Below are 21,622 nucleotides of genomic sequence, written 5' to 3'. Positions count from 1 at the left end.
GGGGAGACGCCTCTATTGAATTTTAATCCGCTCCTAGTCAAAGGCAGACCAAGCTGAATAAAAACAGTCTGAAGCCTGAAATGATAAGGCAGCTCTTTAAAAGCTACCTACCCCACGTCTGGTGCATGTTTAGGGTTTGGGGGGTTAATTTTGCACAACAGTAAGCACAGCCTATGTCTTGCACTGGGCACTTACCTGACAAGCTCATCTGCACAGGCAGCAGCCACCTCCTCCTCCGCTTTCCTCTCGTAGTATTTGCAGAGGATGTTCTCTGGAAGCACCTTCTCCAGCTCGCTGGTGGGGAATGAACACATGCAACTGCCCTCCATGCAGCTGAGCTCTGACTGCGGTTGGAAGAAGAGAGCTCAGTTTCAGTCTGATGGTAGTGACAGAACAGGAGTTAGTACCTAGAACATTTGCAAGTAAACCAGAGCAGAGCCTTGCTTAGAGATAAGAGCATAAATCAGTAGATAATGGCCAGAAAACGGGCTTACTATGGTAAGAATGTGGCTAATTAACGAGCTCTGGACATAAAGATGCTTGCTGATAGCTGGGATCACAGTCCACAAGCTCCAGACCTGCTGTGACTGCACAGTAGCCTGTTATTTCTGTGTGGTCTCCACTGAGAACCAGCACTCTGAACAGCACGTTACATTCCTGTCAATACAGTCATATAAAAGCTGTCTGGTTTATCTTCACATGAAATATAGATGCCAGAGTACAAAAGCATCCTACAGTTTGATTATCATACCCGAGGCAAAGGAGCACGCACACCTCAGAGCAGTCAATAATTCATTTGTAGCTCAGCTAAGTACCAGGACACTGTTAACTGCTGCTCCTTTGCCATTTGGACCACCCCCAGTAATTGTGTCCTAGGAACAGCAGCACCTCTAAATGGGATTAGGGTTACTAGTACCATTGAGAAACCAACCCCCAAATTGGGTTGGGATCGCAAGGAACTCATGAAGGACAAACATTCTTTAGCTATGAAGAGACTGGCTGAGTCAGAGATGAGAACACATTCTCTGTGCAGACTTATCACTGGTTTATTAAGCATTAAATCAAAACCAGATGAGTCTAAGTTATTATGAACACTGTAAAAAGTTTTTTTTCTAATAATCCATTAAAAATTGCTAAGTATGGAACAGAGAAGACTGAGGTCAGCAAAACCAGAAACCTACTCAACAAAAAATCCATTGTGAAGTCGTCGGCTGTTCACTCGGTGAGACTGACTTGTTGGATTTGGATTTCAAGACAATTCCATTCAAATACTTCTTGGGAAGTGCAGTTACATCTGGTTTAAGCAACAAAACTATGCAAACAGCAATGTGATCTCCCAACAGCAATTCATCCATTTTCCCCTCATCCAATTGGGAAATTCTTACCTTCCCAGAGCCAAAGACTGCCTCCTGAGCATATTTAATTAGGCACTCCTTGCAGAATAAGTGACCATCTGCACACTGAGTGAGCTCTTCAAATGCAAACTCCCCGTAACAGCAGCGGCACTCTATCATCTGACCATCCTGCAGCCATAAACAGAGGTGTTAGCTACAGCAAAAAATAAATAAATACAAATCAATACCGAGAGCAACATACCAACACACTCTGCTGCAAATAAAACGCAGCGATGCGGGCACATATAACAGCAAGCCATAAACAGTGCCAGCATTAATTATAAAAAAATAGCCACAGATGTACATCATTCCAGCAGATATCCTACTCAGTGGTCAAAACCCACTAAGCAAAACCAGGAACTCAGCTTTAAGTAACTTAGTATCTACATATCCTGCTTAACAGATTCCAAAATGCTCGAGAGCTTGGTATTTAGATAATTCTTAGCTCGCAGGCATAGAAGCATCTTGGGCTGGGGAAGCTGCAGAGCACATGCCATTCACATGGGAAAAACCAAGCTTCAAATCTGTTGTCCTCTAAAGGAACATTTACCCAGCTGCCTGCAGAGACCCTGTCTTGGCCCCTTCACTGCAGCGGTGGGGAAGCTTGCCACCGTTACGAATAAGCATGCCCACTTCTTCAAGGGCCCAGCATCTTCTCCAAAGTTTGAAGAGAAACAGCCATCAGAAAGAAAAACGTAATCCACAGCTGCTGAACTGATCTTTACATTTTCTCATCATTTAAAGGGAAAGACCTGTTGTTTTTTTTTTTGTTTTTTTTTTTTTTTTTGAAGAGTCCTTTCTGCAAACGAGAAAGGCCATTTCCACTGGCAGAGCTCCAAGAACAACAAATCTGTTTTAAACAGCCATAACGGTGGTAGCAAGAGCAAACCTGGTGCTATTCTATTGCAATGTTTGTTGTGGCCAGTAAAGACACAAGCTGACTGAATTCCTATAGATCGTTACGTGCATCAATACCGTCTTGCTGCACTCAGCTTTTGTCTACCTTTTCTAAAAGCCAGCCAACGCACACTATGCAGGTTTTGCCTGCTCAGCAAAAGCAGCACAGTGCAAATGCATCCCTTCAGAAAAGCTCCCTTCCAGAAGCCAGGAAAGTCTGAAGTGGTAAGTGCAAAACAGCATCTATGCAGAAGCTGAACTCCAGGGACGATGTTATGGATACTGACCTTCTGATACTGCTCCTCATTCATCTGCAGAGCAAGGAGGAAGTCTGCATGCTGGAAAAGAGATGTGCATCTGTATTTACAGAGTGGATAAAGCAATTTTCCAGCCTCTAAACTCTTTTACATTATCTCACAACTTACAGCCCACCACAAAAGGTGCACTGTCTGCTTTCAACATCACTCAGCCCCATGCTTCCAGTCCTTCAAGCTATTTATGATTCAGCTAAAACAGATGGGAGAAGCCAAGGCAGCAAGAACAACCAAATTCTACATCATGAGGGCTGCTCATTCAGGTTCCTATGGGCAGAAAAGAGCTTACTCAACAGGCACCTCCAGAGAAAGCCCCAAGGAACATTATTTTTACAAGGAGGTACCATTCAACTGCTTAAGAGATGCTGGTCTTCAAGAAGCTGCTTTATAAAAGGCCTGTAGGTGCAGAGGAGTGAATTTAGTCATCCCTCGGTCTATGAAGACAACACGCCAGCAGGTGTTGCTGGGTTCTGCTTTGAAACACGCAGTCCTCAGCAAGGGACAAGTTGTTCTGGAGAGACCAGACTGCCAGCTTCTGCAAAGCAGAGTGAGTGGACAGACTGCCCCGGGCCTGGTCATTATTAGCCACCAACATGAGCTGCAATTACAAGCCCTAAAGCAGCAGAGAAGCCTGCTAACAATTAGAGGAAAGAAGTCATTAATATAGCTTTTATTACTACGCAGTTAAAAAGAGTCCAGTAAGGTGTTTTATCATGGGCTATAAATTAACATTAGCAGACACATGGAAGGTTTTCAATAACAAAATTGCCAGCTTTAATATAAGTAAATCTGAAACCCTGTGCTTGCCTTTTTTTCTTTCAAAAATAAGTCACCTGGAAAAAGCCATAAACATTAACAGGCAGTAAAGGGACAAAGGTACTAAGTTATTCAAAATTTTGTTCAGCATTTGAGTTGCTGGAAGAGGCAAATTCCCATGTTCAGGGCCAAGATCTCTGCAACAGTTGAAGTTGTTTGCACCACAAAACTGAAGCAGCTCCTCCCACTCACCTCTGCCATCTCTTTAACTTTTTGCTCATAGAATTCCTGCTCCAGCAGCACTGGTGGAAGAAGCGAGAGCTTGTCATAGGTTCTCCAGTGTCGTCTCTTGTTCTCCAGGAAGAACATCCGCTTCTCAATTTTCACATCACCTAAAGCACAGTTACAGGCACTATATGAGGCAGGATGAAGCAGCAAGAAAAAAGCTTAAATCCTTCCTCCTCTACACACCACCAGCTGCATAACTTCAAGGCCTCAGAACTGTACCAAGCAGAGATACTAATGAAGCACGTCTCCAAAATAAGATACCAGACAGTGACAAACATAGCTGTTCTGGGACAATATCCCTTTTCAAGGACAGTACTTTCTAGCGTAATCTAGTTCTGCTTACAATAACCACACAGACAGCACAACACACACTGCTTGTTATTTACCTTGCTCAAATTTGAAATCTATATATGAATACTGATTCATTTCTTTTCTTCTTTTTCGTTTCCCACTGGTTTCTGGAGACAGCTCCTGCCATTTTTTGATGGCATCTGAAAAGGCCTAAAAAAAAAAAAACAACAACAACATGCAGACTTAAACCCCTTCTGTTCTTTGGAAGAAAGCAGAAGCACATACTTCACATCAACGCACTGCACAAACACACACAGGACTGATCTAAAACAGGAAAGCCAAGCACCCCATGGAGGCATGAATACCTTTGTCCACCAATCATTCCATAAAAACAAAATTGTCACCACGCAGAGCTGAATGATGCTTCACAACACCTCTGCTATTAACTCTAATACAGCCGGTGTCCACTCTGATGCAACAGATCTGATATTTTTCCTTTTATGTTTTTAAAAGGAGCTTCTTTTCAGAAGGCCTAGAGCTAGAATCTGATTTTGTTCAGTTCTATCAAACGAAGAGGCATGGTATTTTTGATTTAGATTTTAGAACTGTGGAACACTGGAGGGAGAAGCTCAAGCAAGAAAAGCATATCAGAAGAGTAGCTCCAAGTCAAAAGCTTGAAACCACATTCATATTTAGTTTGTTGATGCTTAAGAACAAGTTTCTTTGCAGCTCCATTACAGTAAAACTTTTATGAGCAATATATGATTCATTTCACACATATAATTAAACAGGACAGTGAGACTTGGGTTTCTCTTTAATTACATGCAGTCAGTTAAAAACTAATGGCAGCAGTTAAATGTTTTAAGACTTAGTTAAATGTCTTGGCTTTATTGGCAATTATACCCCCACTTCAGCAAAGTACAGGAACACTTCTGAGTTCAACGCATCACCTATCATCAAGTAGCCAGTGCTTCCTCAATTCTCCTGTTACAGAAGAGTAAGAACTTCCTGCAGCATTCCGTCTGGCCAATAAATTCTGCAAGTCTCTACTAAATGAACAAACACTTCTTGAAAGGAAAGGAAGATCCTAAGAACAAAGCACATCTACACACACACACAGGCAGATGGCACAGTACAGCAGAAGACTTCACACTGCTCTCCACAGATATGGGAGGTAGCTCTATGAAAGAAAAGGGATTTGAAGAGGAGAACCTTTCGTGTGATTGCATAGTGTCCCTTGAGTTCATGTAGTGCCCACTTAATGTCTTGGCTGCTCAGCATTTTGAAGTCCGCCATAAGGAGGTCAGCTGCCTGAATAAAGCACCGCTGATCAAGTGGAGCAAGCTTGGAAAAGTCGAAGTAGTCCACTTTAGGCACCTAAGAAGAAAATGCAAAAGAGAAGGTAGTCCACACGCAGCCATCTCAACATACCCAAAGCAGTTCAAATGAAGAAAAAAAAAAAAAGAAGGAGAATGGGCTTTAAAATCAGTTAATAAAATCAAGTAACTGTATGCAGACTTGCAGTTAATAGACTTGCAGTTAAGAGACTAAAAATCAATGCCTAAAGGTCACCCAAGATAGACCTGAGGGCCAAATCTACTTCATGCGACAGAATGACCAAGGAGTTCTTACACCAGTTACCACAACGAACACTGCAGACAGCAGGTGGCTGATGGGCAGGCAAGCCAGGGGGTCTTGCTGAAGGCAGAAGAGCAGACAAAAGGCAGCTGCACAACACCAAAACCTCTATGTGATTTTGCAAGCAACTACCTATTGTTATTTAACACTATCTTAATTGCACCTAGAGGCCTCCTAACAAAGCATGGCTCTGTTAGGCACTCCGCAAGTACGCACTAATAGACCCATACGCCCCAAGATGAGTTCAGATTGGACTGATTTGATGGGAAGCACGCTGTGGATAAGGTCACTCTCACTTGCCTTTGTCTCGTCTTGGCTGGCAAGCAGGCTGCTGCTGGGATTTAAAACCATTCTGCCTTCCTTCTTTGGGTAATCTGGGTTTTCCAGAAGAAAGTTGCAAAGTCTGAAAAGATAAATAAAAAGATAAATACAGTTACTTCAGGTTCTGGGAGCTCAGGCTCATTCCTCACTTGTCAAATTTTTAGCATCCTCTAATTAAAAGGCTGGGCAGGCAAGTCACAGCTTGCCCTGCAAGAACCAAGAGAGGTCTCAGGCTAGAGTGAATGGAAAATAAATGACTGAGAATTAAGAATGATCAGCTGTGTGTGGCTGCAGAAGGAAAAGCAAATAGACTTCTTTCAACAATTACGTTTACATAAGAGGAGCTTGTATGGGTGAGCTACTAACCAGCCCAAATCTCTCCATGCCAGCAGGGAACAACTGGGCTTACTTCCCACTCACATCCACAGCTAAAACCACGTGAAGTGATACTTCCTCGGGCTATCTACCTCTCATCTTTCACAACTAAGCACCAAGGTGTGCTAACGTTCTGCCGCTGTGGAATTAACATTGTCAGGACTACACAAGAAGAAACAAACACAGCAGAGCAGCATTAATTGTAACAGCTGACATCTACCGTGGCTAACACAAAACCAGCTATGGAAAGACAAGCACACAAACCCCTGTAAAAAATGTGACAGGTTGATGTCTTCCTGGTCAGAAGATTACTGCTTCAAATTTGAATTAGAGCCTCCAGTCTTTATCTGCTTTCACAATGCAGCAGAGGCAGAGACATGTTGAATGCTGTTTACTTAAGCTGTGTACTCTGAACACGGGTTTCATTGTAGTAGAGCTTGAAATCACACTGCCATTGTCCAACTCAGCCTGAAAACTGCTCTAAGGGGAAAAAGCATTAGAAAAAAATCACTAAAAATACTTGGAAAATTACATACTAGGCTAAATGCAGCACGCCTGAGGCCCTATTGCAAACAGTCATAAATTTGTCAGGTAGCTCAGCTGAGCCTTGCAGCTTCTGACTGCAGCAAGTAGTTGCAGAATACCCCACAAACACCTCCAAGGCCCTTTAGAAGGGGGAAGCTTGCTGTAGGCGATCTGAACCTGCCTTTCACAGCTTATTCTCAACTGCCACCAACCAGCTGTGCTCCACAGGTCGAGTAACAGAAGCTGATCCTCAGTTTCCCCAGCTCTAGAATCATATCCTCCTGAAAGGAGCTCCGAGGAGCAATTAACATTTGTGAAACTTTTTGAATGAGAAGGTGCTAGGTTGCAGCAAAGACATAATTGCTGCTAATTTACATTCCTGATGTCAGAAATCAGTCCCTAATTAAGAAATCCGAACTGGCTTGCAGCATTAACCCGCTATCAAGGCGTGATTACTTTAGCCCTGCTTTCACATTCAAAGCAGAGGCATTTCTTTTTGTTTAATCAGGTATTGACATACCCAGCCAGAAGCTTTTGACCGAGTGTGAATGCTTCTGCACACAAAAGCTGAATAGATGATACCCTGCTAAGAGGAGCTCTCACATCTTATCTTTCGCATTGGTTGAAAGTTTTTAAGACTATCATTTTGGAAAACAACAAAATATCTCGGCTGAGCGTTTACCAGCTCCCCCTTTTGTCAAGGCCATCTATTCTAATCCGACAAAACAGAAACTTCAAGGAGCTCCGAGCACTGCAGCTCAAACACCAGGGTTTCAGCTGTGGCACAGCCGGAGCAGATCTGATCCATCCTGCACGTTGCCACCTCAATGCTCGGGATTTTCGGAGGTGTTAACCTTCGGTGTCTGACAATTAGTTAAGTGGGTCCCAGCACGCACCGCACGCACACTTGTGGCACTGTTCATTAATATCCGCACCACAGGACACAGAAGCAGCTAAAAGCCTCATCCCTGCCCAAACCCAGCCACCCCGAGTTCTTATATTTCAAGCCTGATTCAGCTTGACACACCGTGGAGATCAAAGGGACCCCGCCAGCCTGGCTGACCAGTGCTTTGACCCGTTTGTGCTCACACAAAAGATGCAGTGACGATTCAAAAGATAGTTTGGTTAAAGGAATAAAAATATGGAGGAGAAATCTTTATCATCCAGTAAGTCCGTAATGCACCACTGAGCAGGCACTGTAGATGGCCTGCGGGGAAGCCTGTAAGCACCTTTTCATCTCCCTGGCTCTGCAGCACACAATAGGAGAGAAGAGATTTCGGGAGCAGAAAGGGAAGGAGCACATTAAGACTTAGAGAAGCTGATACTGGGATTTACTTCTACCAGACTTGACTAAGGCCCTGCAGGATACAATAAGGAGGTTTTCACACAATCCGTGCGAGGGTGCAGCAGCTAGGCACAGCTGCAACAGCCCGATCACCCCGAGGAACTGGCTGCTGCCCTCCCGTCCTCCTCATTTCCAGCATAACCAATTGCTCTGAGGCACAGCTGAACATGTCACTGCTGCAGGGAAAGCACATTGAGAAGACGAGGATAGTTATAACTTCATCATTTTCCAACCAAAAAGTCCTTCTCTGAAGGCACGACTTGACTACACAGGCAAAAGTAGTAGAATAGGAAATCTAAGGGTGATCCCATCCATTATTTTATACATTAGGCTCAGTTCCTTGCCAGTTACCTTATTTATGCTTCAATAAAGTAACTGAAAGCCTCACACGCTTGAGTACTGCTTAATTAGTGCCTTAGTTTACTGTAAAGGGCACGGGATTCATACGAGACAAAATGAAACCTCTGGCAACCAACACCTATTCCTCATTCTTGTATCTCATAACTAGTTTCAGCATGTTTGAGATAGTGACAGCTGCAGAGAGAAAGAGAGAGGGGCCACCCAGCATCAGACCCAAGGCAGATGTAATTTACTTCAAACCACTCTCCCCTCGGTGCTGGCTGGTGCCAACACCCACCATCTTTCACTCTTCAGCTGCGCAAGCTTTACCCGAAAGGGGAGGGTGATGACGCAACTTATCAACAAAGGTTGATGACTTTTTTTTTTTTTTTTTAATTCTTTTGATTCTAAAGTGAACTCCCAAAAACATCAAATATGATTCTTAATGCTAAGGAATCCTTGAGCTGCTAGTACAATTCGGAAAGCAACAGTACTCAGGATGATTTTCCATTGCTTTTACTTCCCTTCTTGGCTCAGATTTCTACTCAATTTGACCAACTCTGTCCACCTGTAACCAATCCTGCTAGCCCTTAACTGCGTTTTTTTTTTGTTTTGTTTTGTTTTTTTAATCTGCAAAAGGGGGTTTGAGAGGAACTTGAATAGCACCACTGCCATTCAGTCAAGTTAATGGGATAAAAATCATCATGACATCAAATGAGCAAGTCCAAAACAGCGTCAGTTTGAGCCATAAAAGGGCATGAAGAGGTGGGAAACAAAAAAAAATAATCCATGCTCTCTGGCACTGCCAGCATAGTGCTGACTCCCAGCCTGGATATGCTCAAAGCATTATTAGCAGGAAGGAAAATGGAAGCGTGACTGCAGCCAGCCTGTTTTATGATACACTCTGGCTCTTAGCTTTATACTTACACATTTAAGTCATAGCAGTTCTTGACATTGATCAACTCTTCAATATATTCCTTCTTCACATCTGGGAACCTTGCTTCCTGCAGTAGAAACAGATAAAGGTTATACAGGCATTAGAGGAGCTGTGCGATACAACCTAGCAACAGCACCAAAGACAGAAATATATAGGAAATTATCTAACGTGCTCCCAAGACAGGGGCTAGAATGGGTTTTAAGAGACACCTTCTACCCATCCAGCCTGGATACTGCACGTTGCTGGCTTTCCTTGCTCCACAGGATGAACACCAACAAGAAAAATAGGGGCAGTGATATGAGCAGTCACGAGCAGCTGGCCTAACAAGTGATTCAGGGTGGATGGAAAGAGGAGAGGCACACAGGATCTACACCACAAGCAAAACTAATATTTACCTTTAGACAGAAGATTAAGGACTTCCAGGTTGGGTGCTGAAATACATTCCAAAGCAAGAAGGGGGAAGAAAAACACACTGCATATACCCACTCAAAGCACCCAGACACTAGCGATGAGATCAGAGATGACAACAAACTTTTACTTGCATGTCTGTGAAAACTCTTCTACCTTTAGCCACACAGAGCAGTAAAGGATGCTCTTGGCTTTCTCATTGGGTTTTCGTACAGGTATTGCAATTGGTTGTACCATATAGTATTTTGTTTTGCAAGACTGAGCTGGTCAAAAAACCCTGACAATGCAGGAGTATCTCTACCTGTCCATTTGTTAAAGCAAAGTCAGTGATCAACAAGGTCTTACTCTGAAATAAAGTGAATTTTGTCGAATTGCTACTTGGAGAATAACACAAACATTTTCTCAATGTCTTTTCCAAATAGAATCAGGTATGGGATAGGGAGGAAGAACTCAGCAGGGGGAAAAGGGGATTGGTCCAGATACAGTGGGGTGCATCTGTTTGAAAAGCTTGTCTGAAAATAACAGGCACATGGAAGGCAAACAAGCCTGGGAGCACTTACTGTCTCTCTGATGAGCAGCGCAGTGAGGTCTTGGTCCTGCCCAGCAGCCCCCTGTTCTGGCACATCACTAGAACCGAGTTCGTGTGAGCCCTGTGCTGGGAATGCTGGGCCTGGCTGCTCGTTGTCTATTGCTGCCTGCTGCCCCCTCGTTTCTTCTGGGGGGTGTGCTGGCTGGGGTGAAGCAGGACCAGGAATCCCATCCTGCTGCGGCTCCGGTCTGGGGAAAGCCGGCCCAGGAGCCTCCTCTCCATAAACCCTCGAAGATCCTGAGTCTGCTTCAGGCTGCCCTTGAGGAGGAGCACAACCATTTACAAGGGCCTGGGGCTCCCCTCCTGAGGGCTGGAAGCGATCCAGCCGGCCATTCTGCTGGAGCTCCTGCTCCGTGCTGGGTGCAGCAACTGTTCCTTCAGCATTTTGCAAGAGCTCTGGCTTCAAGTCCTCTCCTTGCCAGCCCTGGGCTTCCACCTTTTCCTCCTGTTGCGGTGGCACGTCTGCTTTCTCCAGATTAATGATTTCCTCGTCGATGACAACCTGCGGACTCATCTTTAATGCTGGAAGCAAACTTGGGTCAGGCTCCAGGTTATTCGTAAGTTCAAACCTGGGGCCGTTTTGTTCAGATGGCCCGGGCTGCTGCAAGGCAAAGTTCACATTCTCATCCCTGCTTGGTCCAGCGCTGCTCTCCACCTTGTAATCACGCTGGTCCTTCTGGCAGAGCAGAGCTGACGTCTCATCTTGCAGATACGTGCCCCTCAAGGGCCCTACAGTGCGTTTGGATCCTCCTTCTCCCACAGCGTTTGCACCCTGCCACTGAGCAGCAGGCCTGATGACATTGGGACGCACAAGCTGCTGATGCTTTGGGGTCTAAAAAGAAGACAGACAAGAGTAAGTAGGAGTTTTCTACTCATCAGAATCCTTCCTCAAGATGGTCTTTTGCACCTAATCACATTTCTGATGGGAAAGAGATGAAAAATCTGTTCTAGCAAAGAGCGTAAGGCATAAAACTGCAACCCTTTGTTTCACTGGACACCATCCTCAGCCTGTCCCCAGGTGCTGAGTGTATATTTGTGATGAGAGAACACTTGGCACAACTGGGGACACACAGGGCTTTCACACTGGAAGAATTCCCAGAGCTCACCCCAATCTTCATTACACTCCTGGTATGAGAGTCTGGAAATTAGGAGCTAACGGATGGTGCATTTGCATCTCAGCAAATTCATTCATTTTAACCAACAGCAAGAACCAAAGCTCAAAACGTTGATCTCTGGCCTTGCTCCTGCCTCTGGCAAGCTAAGGCTGCTGAATGCAAGTAGAGTTTGAACACTCTCTGATACTGTTTTCAAGTAAGAAACAGAAGTTATCTTTACAAGCCATTTTCTCAATAACTCTGGTTATTTTAACAGAAAAGTGAAATATATTCTTAACACAGCTTACATTTGAAATTCAACATAAAGTACTAAGGTTAAGCCAATGCCTTTGGCCCTCCACTGTGTGACTGCCTGTACTCATGGAAAGAGATTTACCGAGTAGGCTGGCTTTGTAAAGCTGCAAAAATTCAGGTGCCTGCAACAGCCCAACAAGAATCCAGCGTTCTGAACACCCGAACAGGCTTCCTAGAGAGGTGCTTGATGTCCCCACCTGTCAGTATTCAGGAGGCATTTGGGTAATGCCCTCAATAAAAGGCTTTAACTTTCAGTTAGCCCTGAGGTAGTTATGTCTGGACTAGATTATCTTTGAAGGTCCCCTTCCAACTGAACTATTCAAAACAGCAGAGATATAAAGCACGCAAGGTTAAACGAGGCAGGTTTTGAACACCTGCATTCTAAATAACAAGTCCTTTTTTTGGATAAGGATAGATACAGAAGGCTCTAGCTTACATAACGTATAACTTTATGATACAGCTAACAATCTAGTTCTCCCTGCCTGTGCCCAAAATACAAACACACAAACCCAGCAAAATTCCATCATTTCAACACTCATTTAAGGCCTCTTAAGTAAATTACTGCAACTAGGCAGGACTCTCGAAGGAACGCATCAGATATTTGCACAGGAGGTGGTTACAAAGGCCACGAATAAAGCAGCAACACATACAAGAGTGAAAAATTACCTCTGCCAAGATAACCACATCATCATCATCTTCTTCGTGCTGCTGTTCTGCTGACGTTTCCAACAACAAAGGTAATTCTTCATCCGAGGAATCTGATATCGTGATAAGACCGTCGTCCCTGCGGTTTATCCAGTCTGCAGCAAAGTCAGTACAGTTAGCTGCTTGCAAGTGACAGAGCACGAGTGCTGGAACACGTGGAAAAGCCATCTCCACGTTGTCATTGCAGCAACAAGGAAGAAGCACACAAAAGGTCCCTGGTTTCTCTGCAACGTACTGCCACAGCCACTGCTACGTCCCTCAGCCCTCTGAGCAAAAACCTTGCACAAACTACAGCTCGAGAGCCCACAACGGCATGTGCATGAAGTGGTCCTGCACAGAAAGTCTTCTACCCCAAACATGAGCACGAGTCAAGCTGCTGCAGAAATGATTCTGACTAACTCATGTAGACTTCTTCCTACTTTTTGGAGAGAAATCCTGAACATTCAGTATCTCAGGGACCGTGCATTTTCTTTTATTGATGCACAGCATGTTGTAGCAGGCAGATAAGGCTCCAGGTGCGATTCGGTGCCTTCTGAGAGTGACTTTGTGGGAGTACCTTGTGCCAGCCTGAGATAGGGCCCCTGGCTGTGAGTGCAGATGATATCCTGCTACTGGATGACAAGCCTCAAGGTTTGTCAGGAGGGAAATAAAGATGCTACTGAGCAAAGCTGCTGGAACTCGGGAAAAACATGCCAGGCAGAAGCAGAGGGTTTCTGCACTGCAACAGCAGCAAACAACCACACCTTCCCTAGGATTTAACACAACATTTTGGTTTACGTTTCTGTAACCCTGCACACAACCACTTCACTCAAGAGCTGAAAGCATCCACCAACTTGGAGCATTTATCTACCCTTCAGACACACAGAAAGCGTCATTTTGAATTCTACTCGAAGCAATGGGTGACAGCGCATCCAGCCCTATTAGGAACCAAACCAGGTTCTTAAAAACGAGGTTCTTAAGAAGGTGGAACATCACGAGTCCCTGAGACCTGCTGAAATACCTCTGCGTGGCTTGGGTGTTCCCAAGAAGTTCGCAATCTACCTTAAGGCAGTACAACACCAGAAAGACAAGAGCCAAATATTTCACGTCAGCGTAAAAGGAGAGGCTTCGTGGCTACCTCCAGAAAATTAAACAAAACAGAGCGGTGTATCACAAGGCAGAACAGCCCACGAGCAGCTTCCTGTTAACATCACCCCTGCAAGTTTAATGGTTATTATTCCCAGTGCTTGGAAGCAGAGCTGTACCGAGATAGCTTTGGAAACACACACAAATCAATGCTCACCTTTCCCTCGGTGACTACGGAAGCTGTTTAAGTGAATGACTTCTTCATTTCCACCTCTCTCTGCCATTTTAAACAGCTGCTCCCAGAAGTGTCAAGGCCCAGGCATGGCAAGCAGGCTGGAACGAGGAACTAGAAGACAAAAGAGAAGAACAGTAAGGCAAACACAGTGGCACCCTGGGCTTCCCCTGCTAGATCCCTTCTGGGATTCTCGTGGCTCTCAGGAGATGTTTTCCATGCCCAAAGGAAGGCACGTCTCAGGTCCTCTTCTGAGGGTTAAGACAGGAAGACCAGCGAGCATAATTAGTCCTGAAAAGTCCCCCAGAGGAGAATTCGGAGGCGCTCACAGCTCCGGGACCGCAGGAGGAAGGGAGAGGCACTTCTGCCCTGCCAGCCTCAGCCCCTGTGTTTGTGCTCAGAGCTGTTTTCCTGGTTCCAAGAACTCAAAACCACCCAAGGGTCATTTCTGCCACCACCTACCAGTAAGAGGAGCCAAAGCCACTTGCCTGAGCTGCCCCAGGACGCCGGCACCACCTCTGCCACCCGTGACAGCCACCCACAACCAGCATTGAGGTCCTATCAGCCAGACCTGGGGATTCGGTGCAAATCCTGGGATATTCCACCTGCTCTCCAACTAGACACCCAACAGGGCTCAAGTTCCTTCACGGGACAGCTTTTGGGACTGCTCTGCCACCCCACCTGCTCCCAGATCGGCTCCACGTGCTGGCAGAAGGCTCCGGGGCAGGATCAGCCCTGAGGAATCACCACAACCTCAACACCTGGTTTCCTTTCTACGCCCTGCCAGCTCCCTCTATCACAGAACAGCTGAGTACACGTGAACTCCAAGCAGTTTGATCACTGCAATGAGAAAGGTCTTTTTATTGGGAAATATTTGCCTTACTGTTAGAGCATAGAGGTGTCTGCATTATTTACCAATGCCTAAGCTGAAAGAAAATGGTGGTCTGCTATAAAATCCTGTCTGCTAGCACACACGAGCAGCACAAATTCCTCCTCGGTAATTCCACTTAACCTTCTCTGCAGGGAATGCCATTTGCAGCTAGCACAGCAGATGAAGAAATCTGTTCGGATAGACTCTGGGAACTTAAACACGTATATCCCGTACACACACCGGGAGCTACTCATCACCAGCCTCAAAATATTTTAATGCAGTGTAAAATCGTGGAAATAAAAATGCATAATCATACAACAGCATCTGTGAAAAAAGGCAAAGCTCACTGCAAGGCAGTGCTGAGACTTGGGCATCTTGGTGGGAACCCGCAGGTCTCCAGCACGCACAGACACGGTCCCAAAGCCTCACACCACAGGTAATAGGATAAATGAGCAGGGAAGCAGTGTATTCCCATTTGTAGGGCAGGATTCTGGCTTCAGCAAGCAGCCCCAAAAACATCATGGACGTATTGATGCCTTGAAAAGCCTTCAAAAAAACAAGGTTTGGGGGCTGTTTCCACAAGGCTCTTCAGCTTCTGCCTTATTACAAGCGAGGTCACTCAGAACAGCACTTCAGCTGCCAGAACGGCACCAAAGTGCTGCTCTTCCTCCCTGCAGACAGGTGCTGGAGTGGCAGCTGAGGGGCTGGCTAATTGTGAGCATCCTTGGTGAAAACAGCGTCCTTTTTACAAGGGCACATCCACGTTGTTATCGTTCCATTTCCCTGGTGCTTGTGAGTAGCCACCACGCGGCCCTGCACAGCGTTTTCCCTTCCGTAGCCCTCCAAGCACTTGAGAAAACAAGATCAATATTGTTCCTGCCATTTAGGAGATGGAGAAATGGAAGCGCTGAGAGGAACAGCGCGGCCAAGGTCATGAAGCAGGGCCAGGAATAGCACCCAGGCTCTTCAGATCCAGGCGGGTGCATCCACACCAACCATTTCCACCTGCTGGTCCCCAAAAATGCTCCTCGTAGCAGTCAGCAAACCCTGTAGAGCCTCACCCCGGCTTAAGCTAGACGAAACAATGGTTTGGCAGGCAAAAAAAACAACACTCAACCTGTCAAATGGCAAAGGATTGCTCCAAGACTGGCTGGGGAGGGACGAGCCTGGTCGTGAATGCCACAAATCAGCCCCTGCAGCACCAAACGGGGCAGACAGAGGCTAGCCAGGTGTCTGCTCGGCTCGGCTCTGAGCAAAGCTCAGTGGCTGGGATGATTTTTCCCCTGCAGAGGCATGCGATGAGTTAGCAGAGGTCAGTATGTGTGGGCTGGTCAGCACCACAAACGCTTGGCACAGTCAGCAAAAACATCTCCCAGACAGCTCCACTGGTGCTCTGCCCACACCCAAGGGCAATGCTCTCCCCCCAGGCAGCTCCAGTTACCTGGAAAGGAACTTGGACATCAAGAAAGAGGCCCACAAAGAGCTTGGGATAACAAACTGCTCCCCCCAGTACAAGAGAAAGGTGCTTGCACACCACCGAGAGGCTCACGGAACAGCATTAGCCACAATACACAGCCAAAGCAACATCAAAAATAAAATAAAGGCCAAGCCTGGGAAGAGCTGGCTACGTACCACTTCTCTCTTTCAAAACAGAGCCCATAAAAACCCAGGCAGCTTAATAAAGCTCTGCTTGGGGGGTAGAAAGCACGGTTCCAGCAAGCCAGCAGTTCGTTTTGTCAATAGGCAATAGAGGACTGGAGTTTAAACAAATATCTATAAGCACGGGCCAGTTCCATCTAGTGGCATGAATACAAAGTTTGGTCGTGTTTCTAGCACCAGGCTGCCAAGACCGTGAAGTAACAAGATCAAAGCCACCCCGGGGTCTTGCCCTACATAAACAACACAATAAAAAGCAAAAGAGGCAGATGGAAAGCTGCTACCCACGCTACCTCGGTGATTTTTATGCCTATTTTTAGGTACAGAATAAGGCCACCTGTAAGTGAGCTCCGACACAGCCATCAGCTTCTTCACGATGCAGACTAGGACTGAATGCAACAATAATTTTAAATGAAAGCGACCTGAAGCAGCACACGAGCTGGGTTTCCTTCCCAAAATCTCCCACCAGCACTACAGCACAGCAAACTGCAGAGATTCGAGCCCCAGAAAAGTAACGGGGTGACACAAAACCCTTATTGTGACTTGGAGGTCACCTGCAGACGGCACGATACAGCATCAGGCTGGAGATGCAGTGCACAAAATCACCCCTCTGCTTCCCACATCGCTCCACGGCCTCAGGATGCCGCACGCCCGAGGTATTTCACTGAGCAGGAGATCAAATCCTCTCCGTTAAGGTTTTTCCTACAGCAACTTGGGAGGGAAAACCGGCATTAACGGAACAGCTACCGGAAAAATCAGAGACCATGGGGGACGTAGGGGTAACCCCGCTCTGAACACAGGTCTCGGGCTGCCTGTTCACACCCATTTCCAAGCTAACCACACACACACAGACATACAAACCCCGCAGCCACCGGCTCCAAGCTGGCAAAGCTGCTGCCAGGAGGTGAAGCTGGTCCCAGGTGCAGGCAGCTCGCTTACACGTGAATTCCCAAACCCGCTCCAAATCCCCGCAAGCACCACGTCAGGTATTTTTAGCCTGCCCTAAAAATAGCAGGCGGCGGTGCTGTGCATATATTTCAAGTCCCCGTGTATGCAGAAGTTTCTGGATGGCAGGAATTGGAGCAGAACTCAACCGCGCTCCCTCCGTCTTCCGTTTGTGCCGTGACGAGCATCCTCAGCTGGGGCTGGGATTTAAAGCCACAGTGGAGGGGAGAAATGTTGGAGTGTGGTTCTTCCCACTCACAGCATTTAGATCTCCAACTCCCACATCCCCAGGATGGGACTAGGCACAAAGTGAGCGCTCTCTCCTGGTTCAAGGCAACGGGGCCAGACAGAAAGCACTGCAGGAGAGGCTGGAATCAAAATCCCAACTAAATGTGGGGAAAAAAAAAAAAAAGAGCACCATGGAAGAGATGTCAGCAGCAAGGAGTCACTGCGTGTTTTAGCACCACCGCTGCTGCTCACCTGTGTTGCAGCAGAGCATCAGTTCCTACCTTCTGCCTGCAGGCAGCACACGTTGTCTCCTGGTAGCCTGCGAGCAAGGTGAATTTCTGCCTCGTTTCAAGCGGCTAAGACAAAGAGAAGCTGCTTCAATAATGCATGGCTCGTGACAAGCTAAGGCTCAGCCCTAAAAATGAAGTAACAAAGCCAGGAAATGCACCAGAAGTGAAACGAAGCAGCCCGACCTCTTGTCAAGCATCACAGGGAGACGTTTCCAAGGGCTCTGGGTGTGCTGGGGGCTGCTCCTCCTCACGGTCACCCCCCTGCACGTGCAAGAAAACCTCTGGGAAAGGCAGTGACTTCAGAAGCAGCGCCCCAGGCTGGAACGTTGTTAAGATGGACAAGAGGGACAGGCAGCCTCCGAGCTCCTCTGGCAGTAATCACAACTTCCAGTGATCTCTTGCAAGTTTTCAACTCCTCGCCCTCTCTTACCGAGGAATAAAGGCGCGCTGTGAATCATACATCAAAGGCAGCCGTGTGCCCTTTTCACCACGCAAGCCATTGATGCAGGCTCCTTTGATAACTGCAGCGTGCTTCGTTATCACTTCATTGACAAAAAGCAAGCCACGAGCGCTAGCACGGGGCTGCCCAGCTTTACTAAAGCCTGCTCGTGGCTGGAACAAGGCCAGAAGCGTGGCACTGCAGGGATCCGACCCCTGCTCCGCTTTTTGGTCACTTCTCAGTCCGTGGTGTCAGCAAGAACAGGCTGTAAGACACTGGGACAAGCGAGGTTAAGGAGCAGCAAGGTATGGGCTGCTTCCGTGTGTCAACGCTCCAGGGAACTGATCAGCCTACAGGCAGCAAGAGGGCACGCTTCGGGATGACTTGGGTACAAATCACTCGAGTTTTCCTGTTTTATGACTTGCAGGAAGCATTTTGTACAGCACGAGGCATCTGAACAACCTCATCCCTGTTTGTCCTTTCATTAAGGTGAGAGTATAACTCAGCTGTAACTCCTGAAAAGCGATTAGCACCAAGTACAAGAGGAAGGAAACCCACCCAGGTTTCCCACCTGTGTTCTCCCCCAAACCGTCCTGAAGCACCGTTTTGTTCTGATTTTGTGGGCTCAGGGCAGGGATAAACAGAAGAGCGCGTTCAGCCACGTGATTTGCAGCTCTGCCACTTCCAGAGCAAGCCTTACTTCTGGTTTCTTTGCCCTGAGCTCACGTGTACCCCAACCCAAGGCGGGTGAGGCTCTTCCTAACGAGCAGCACCGTTATTAAGGCCCCTGACGGCTGTCTCCACGGACTGCCAGGTGCTCCACGTTCCTGCCACTGCCTGATGTTAATTGCAGCTGCCTCCTCTTCCCCATCAGCCCAGAGGCCAGGCAGAACAGAAGACAAGAAGCGACCTGCGTGCCCCAGGATACACAGGAGAGCGCTCCTCCAGCGCTCACACTTCACAGAGCTCTCTCCAGGAGAACGGACGCCGCGTTTCCTCTCCAAACCCTCAGTAGTCTTTATCCTTTCTTCTTTCCTTTTTTAAGGAAGCCCAAGTGTCGCTTTCAAAAGGTGTAGGAGAACAAAGCAAACGAAGGGCAACCTTTCAAGCAGTTATTTAACAAGTCGCGTGCACATCTTCGGGTTACCATCTCAGCCCAGTTTTTTATTGGGGAGGAAACCGGGAAATAAAGGAGTTTGAGGCTGCTGCTTACGGCCAGCTAAAAGGCTACAAAACCAAAATGCACCAGCAGCAAACACGGGAAGTTCAAGGGGATTTTAATTTATATCTTTTCAAACGGTGACCTGAAGCTCTCACGTGAAATTCTGCATTCAAGGCTGGGTGAAGGCTGCAGAGGACACCTCACCTCATCTCACAGCGCTGCCGACAGCAAAAGCCGAGACTTGACCTTGAGGCGGCACAGAAGAGAAAAGCAGCGCTCTGCAGCAGCCCACCTCAGCAAAAGGGAACAAAGGTTTCTGTGTCAGCCCGCGCAGTCCTTTCAGAAGTGCTGGCTTCAAAGTTTGCCTCCAGCCATTCTTCTGCAGCGTGCAGGTGTCAAACAGCCCAGAATTGGGGACTTCCATACCGAATGCCTTCCCAGGTCACGTTCCATTTACTGCAGCCCCTTTTTTTTTTGGAGACACGTCAAGCATCTGCTCCTGTCATAATTCCAGAGGTCACTGGAGGTGGCCAGAAGCTGTGCCTGCACGTTAAGAAGTGTCTCACTGCAATACCTGCCTAGGATGTTCCCATTCCCACTCCATCCCTTGTCACCTCCCTTCGTGCCGAGCCGTGCCAGGAGCTGGTAGAGCTTTCGCATGAAAAGCCCTGGAAAACTTTGCAGGGCTGGGATGTGACACCATCTCTCTCCACATGTCTGCTGTGGCATAACTGTGAGAACAGAAAGAAGATGCTAAAATAAGCTGCAAGCAGGGGGGGGGTCTTAAATGGCAGCCTGAGAGCTGAGACATGGCATGAGCCCAGCCCAGAGCCAAGGGGCATCGAACAAAAAGCGCTCCTCAGCCAGGATCAGGCTCTGTTTCAGAAGATGCTGCGCACCTCCAGCTGCCCAGCACAAAGGCTTTGCTTTGTGAGAACTGACAGCAGCAAAACCAGCCCGTGGTCAGGTCTAGAGCTGCTCCACAGCCAGCATTTTTCTTTTCTGAGCCTATTACAGCTCACAAGGGCAGAACGAATTACCAACTGACCAGCTAAAAAGCCAGCAAAGAAGCACCGCGCATCAATTCTCCAGCTCCACACTCACACAGACCCAGGAGACCACAACGGCCCGAATCTCAGCCCAAAGGAAACAAATCCTTTGCACGTGCAAGATTACGAGAACCACAACAGCTATGAGATCACCCAGACTGAATTCAGACCATTTGCTAAGGACACGACTGCCTCCAGGCTGCAATCTGCGTGCCTCTCCCTTGGTCATCGCAGTCGAAGAGGGGACACGAGCTGGTTTTGCCAGCCAAGTTGCTGCTGAAGGATCCTGCCAGTCCTGGTCAGCTGCAGCTGGAAATCCCAGCAGCAGGGGAAGCACGAAACGCCCCGCGCTGCTGGTTTCCTGCAGAAAGAGCTGCCTTTCCTGCCTCCCCACCACGCTGCTGCTGTCAGCTTCCTCAAATTGCATCAGAGCACAGCACGGCAGCAGCAGGGAGAGAAGGGAAGGCTCCCGGGCAGCAGCACTGCTGCCTGTTTCCCCCCAAACGCGCTGAGCCCCCAGCATTTCCTACCTGCCGCTGGTAGGTGGGTGAAGGGCTCCTTGGAGAGGTGGCCGGCGGGTCCCTCCGGGCTAAAACGACCTGCAGCAAGCAGCAGGGAGAGGTTGCATCGTATTTGTCGGAGGGGGCATCACGTTTTGGGGCTATTTGGTTACCCGTCCGTCCCCCTGACACCTACGGGCACTCCCAGGCTTATTTTGACTCATCGGCTTTGCTCCTGAAAAGGACAGCCTCTAGAAGTCACCCCACAGAAGAGACACGAGCCCCAGGAAGCCTCGTTTCGTTTTCGTTTCCCTTTCCCCTGCCCAAGCAGAGTGATCAGAGGGCTCTGGGAGGGAACAGGCAGAGCTGGGCTCTGCCACCACCCAGGAGCCACCCCGAGCTCTGCTCTCAGCACGGACCCAGCCCAAGCACCTCGGTCAGAAACACCCAGGGACAGCAGCGTGACTCAGGACAGCATTTCCATCCTCCCCTCATTGGGATCTTTGCCCAAATCCCAACGTTTTTTCCTCTGAATCAGGCACTGGCAGCTCCCCCTGCAAGTGCAGGGACAGAACCACTGTGCTCAGGAGCAAGGCAGAAAGGCAGCAGCCTTTCAGTCCCCAGGAATTCCGGTTCCTCGAGGACCATTCTGAA

At 47.6% G+C, this 21,622-nt stretch overlaps 1 protein-coding gene across 2 annotated transcripts in view; it reads right to left on the bottom strand.

Annotated features, from left to right (window-relative positions):
• Nucleotides 1–21,622, bottom strand: part of RNF216 (ring finger protein 216) — a 72,937-nt gene that overhangs the window by 48,250 nt on the left and 3,065 nt on the right. Inside the window, exons 1-12 of one of the 2 annotated variants that reach the window (XM_084536451.1) lie at nt 20,999–21,207; nt 13,814–13,942; nt 12,493–12,626; nt 10,389–11,249; nt 9,411–9,487; nt 5,879–5,981; nt 5,153–5,317; nt 4,036–4,150; nt 3,614–3,753; nt 2,579–2,629; nt 1,386–1,523; nt 196–344 (exon numbers count right to left, since the gene is read on the bottom strand). In XM_084536451.1, coding sequence (XP_084392577.1) covers nt 196–344; nt 1,386–1,523; nt 2,579–2,629; nt 3,614–3,753; nt 4,036–4,150; nt 5,153–5,317; nt 5,879–5,981; nt 9,411–9,487; nt 10,389–11,249; nt 12,493–12,626; nt 13,814–13,880 — 2,000 coding nt within the window. In that variant the 5' untranslated portion in view covers nt 13,881–13,942; nt 20,999–21,207. Of the gene's footprint in view, nt 1–195; nt 345–1,385; nt 1,524–2,578; nt 2,630–3,613; nt 3,754–4,035; nt 4,151–5,152; nt 5,318–5,878; nt 5,982–9,410; nt 9,488–10,388; nt 11,250–12,492; nt 12,627–13,813; nt 13,943–20,998; nt 21,208–21,622 lie in introns of those variants that run through there. The other variant, XM_084536450.1, reaches the window with a different exon arrangement.

Source organism: Aythya ferina, assembly GCF_964211825.1.
Source record: "Aythya ferina genome assembly, chromosome: 15".
Lineage (NCBI taxonomy): Eukaryota > Metazoa > Chordata > Aves > Anseriformes > Anatidae > Aythya > Aythya ferina.
Note: the sequence above shows the minus strand (reverse complement) of the source record. Positions and strands in the feature narration are given on the sequence as shown.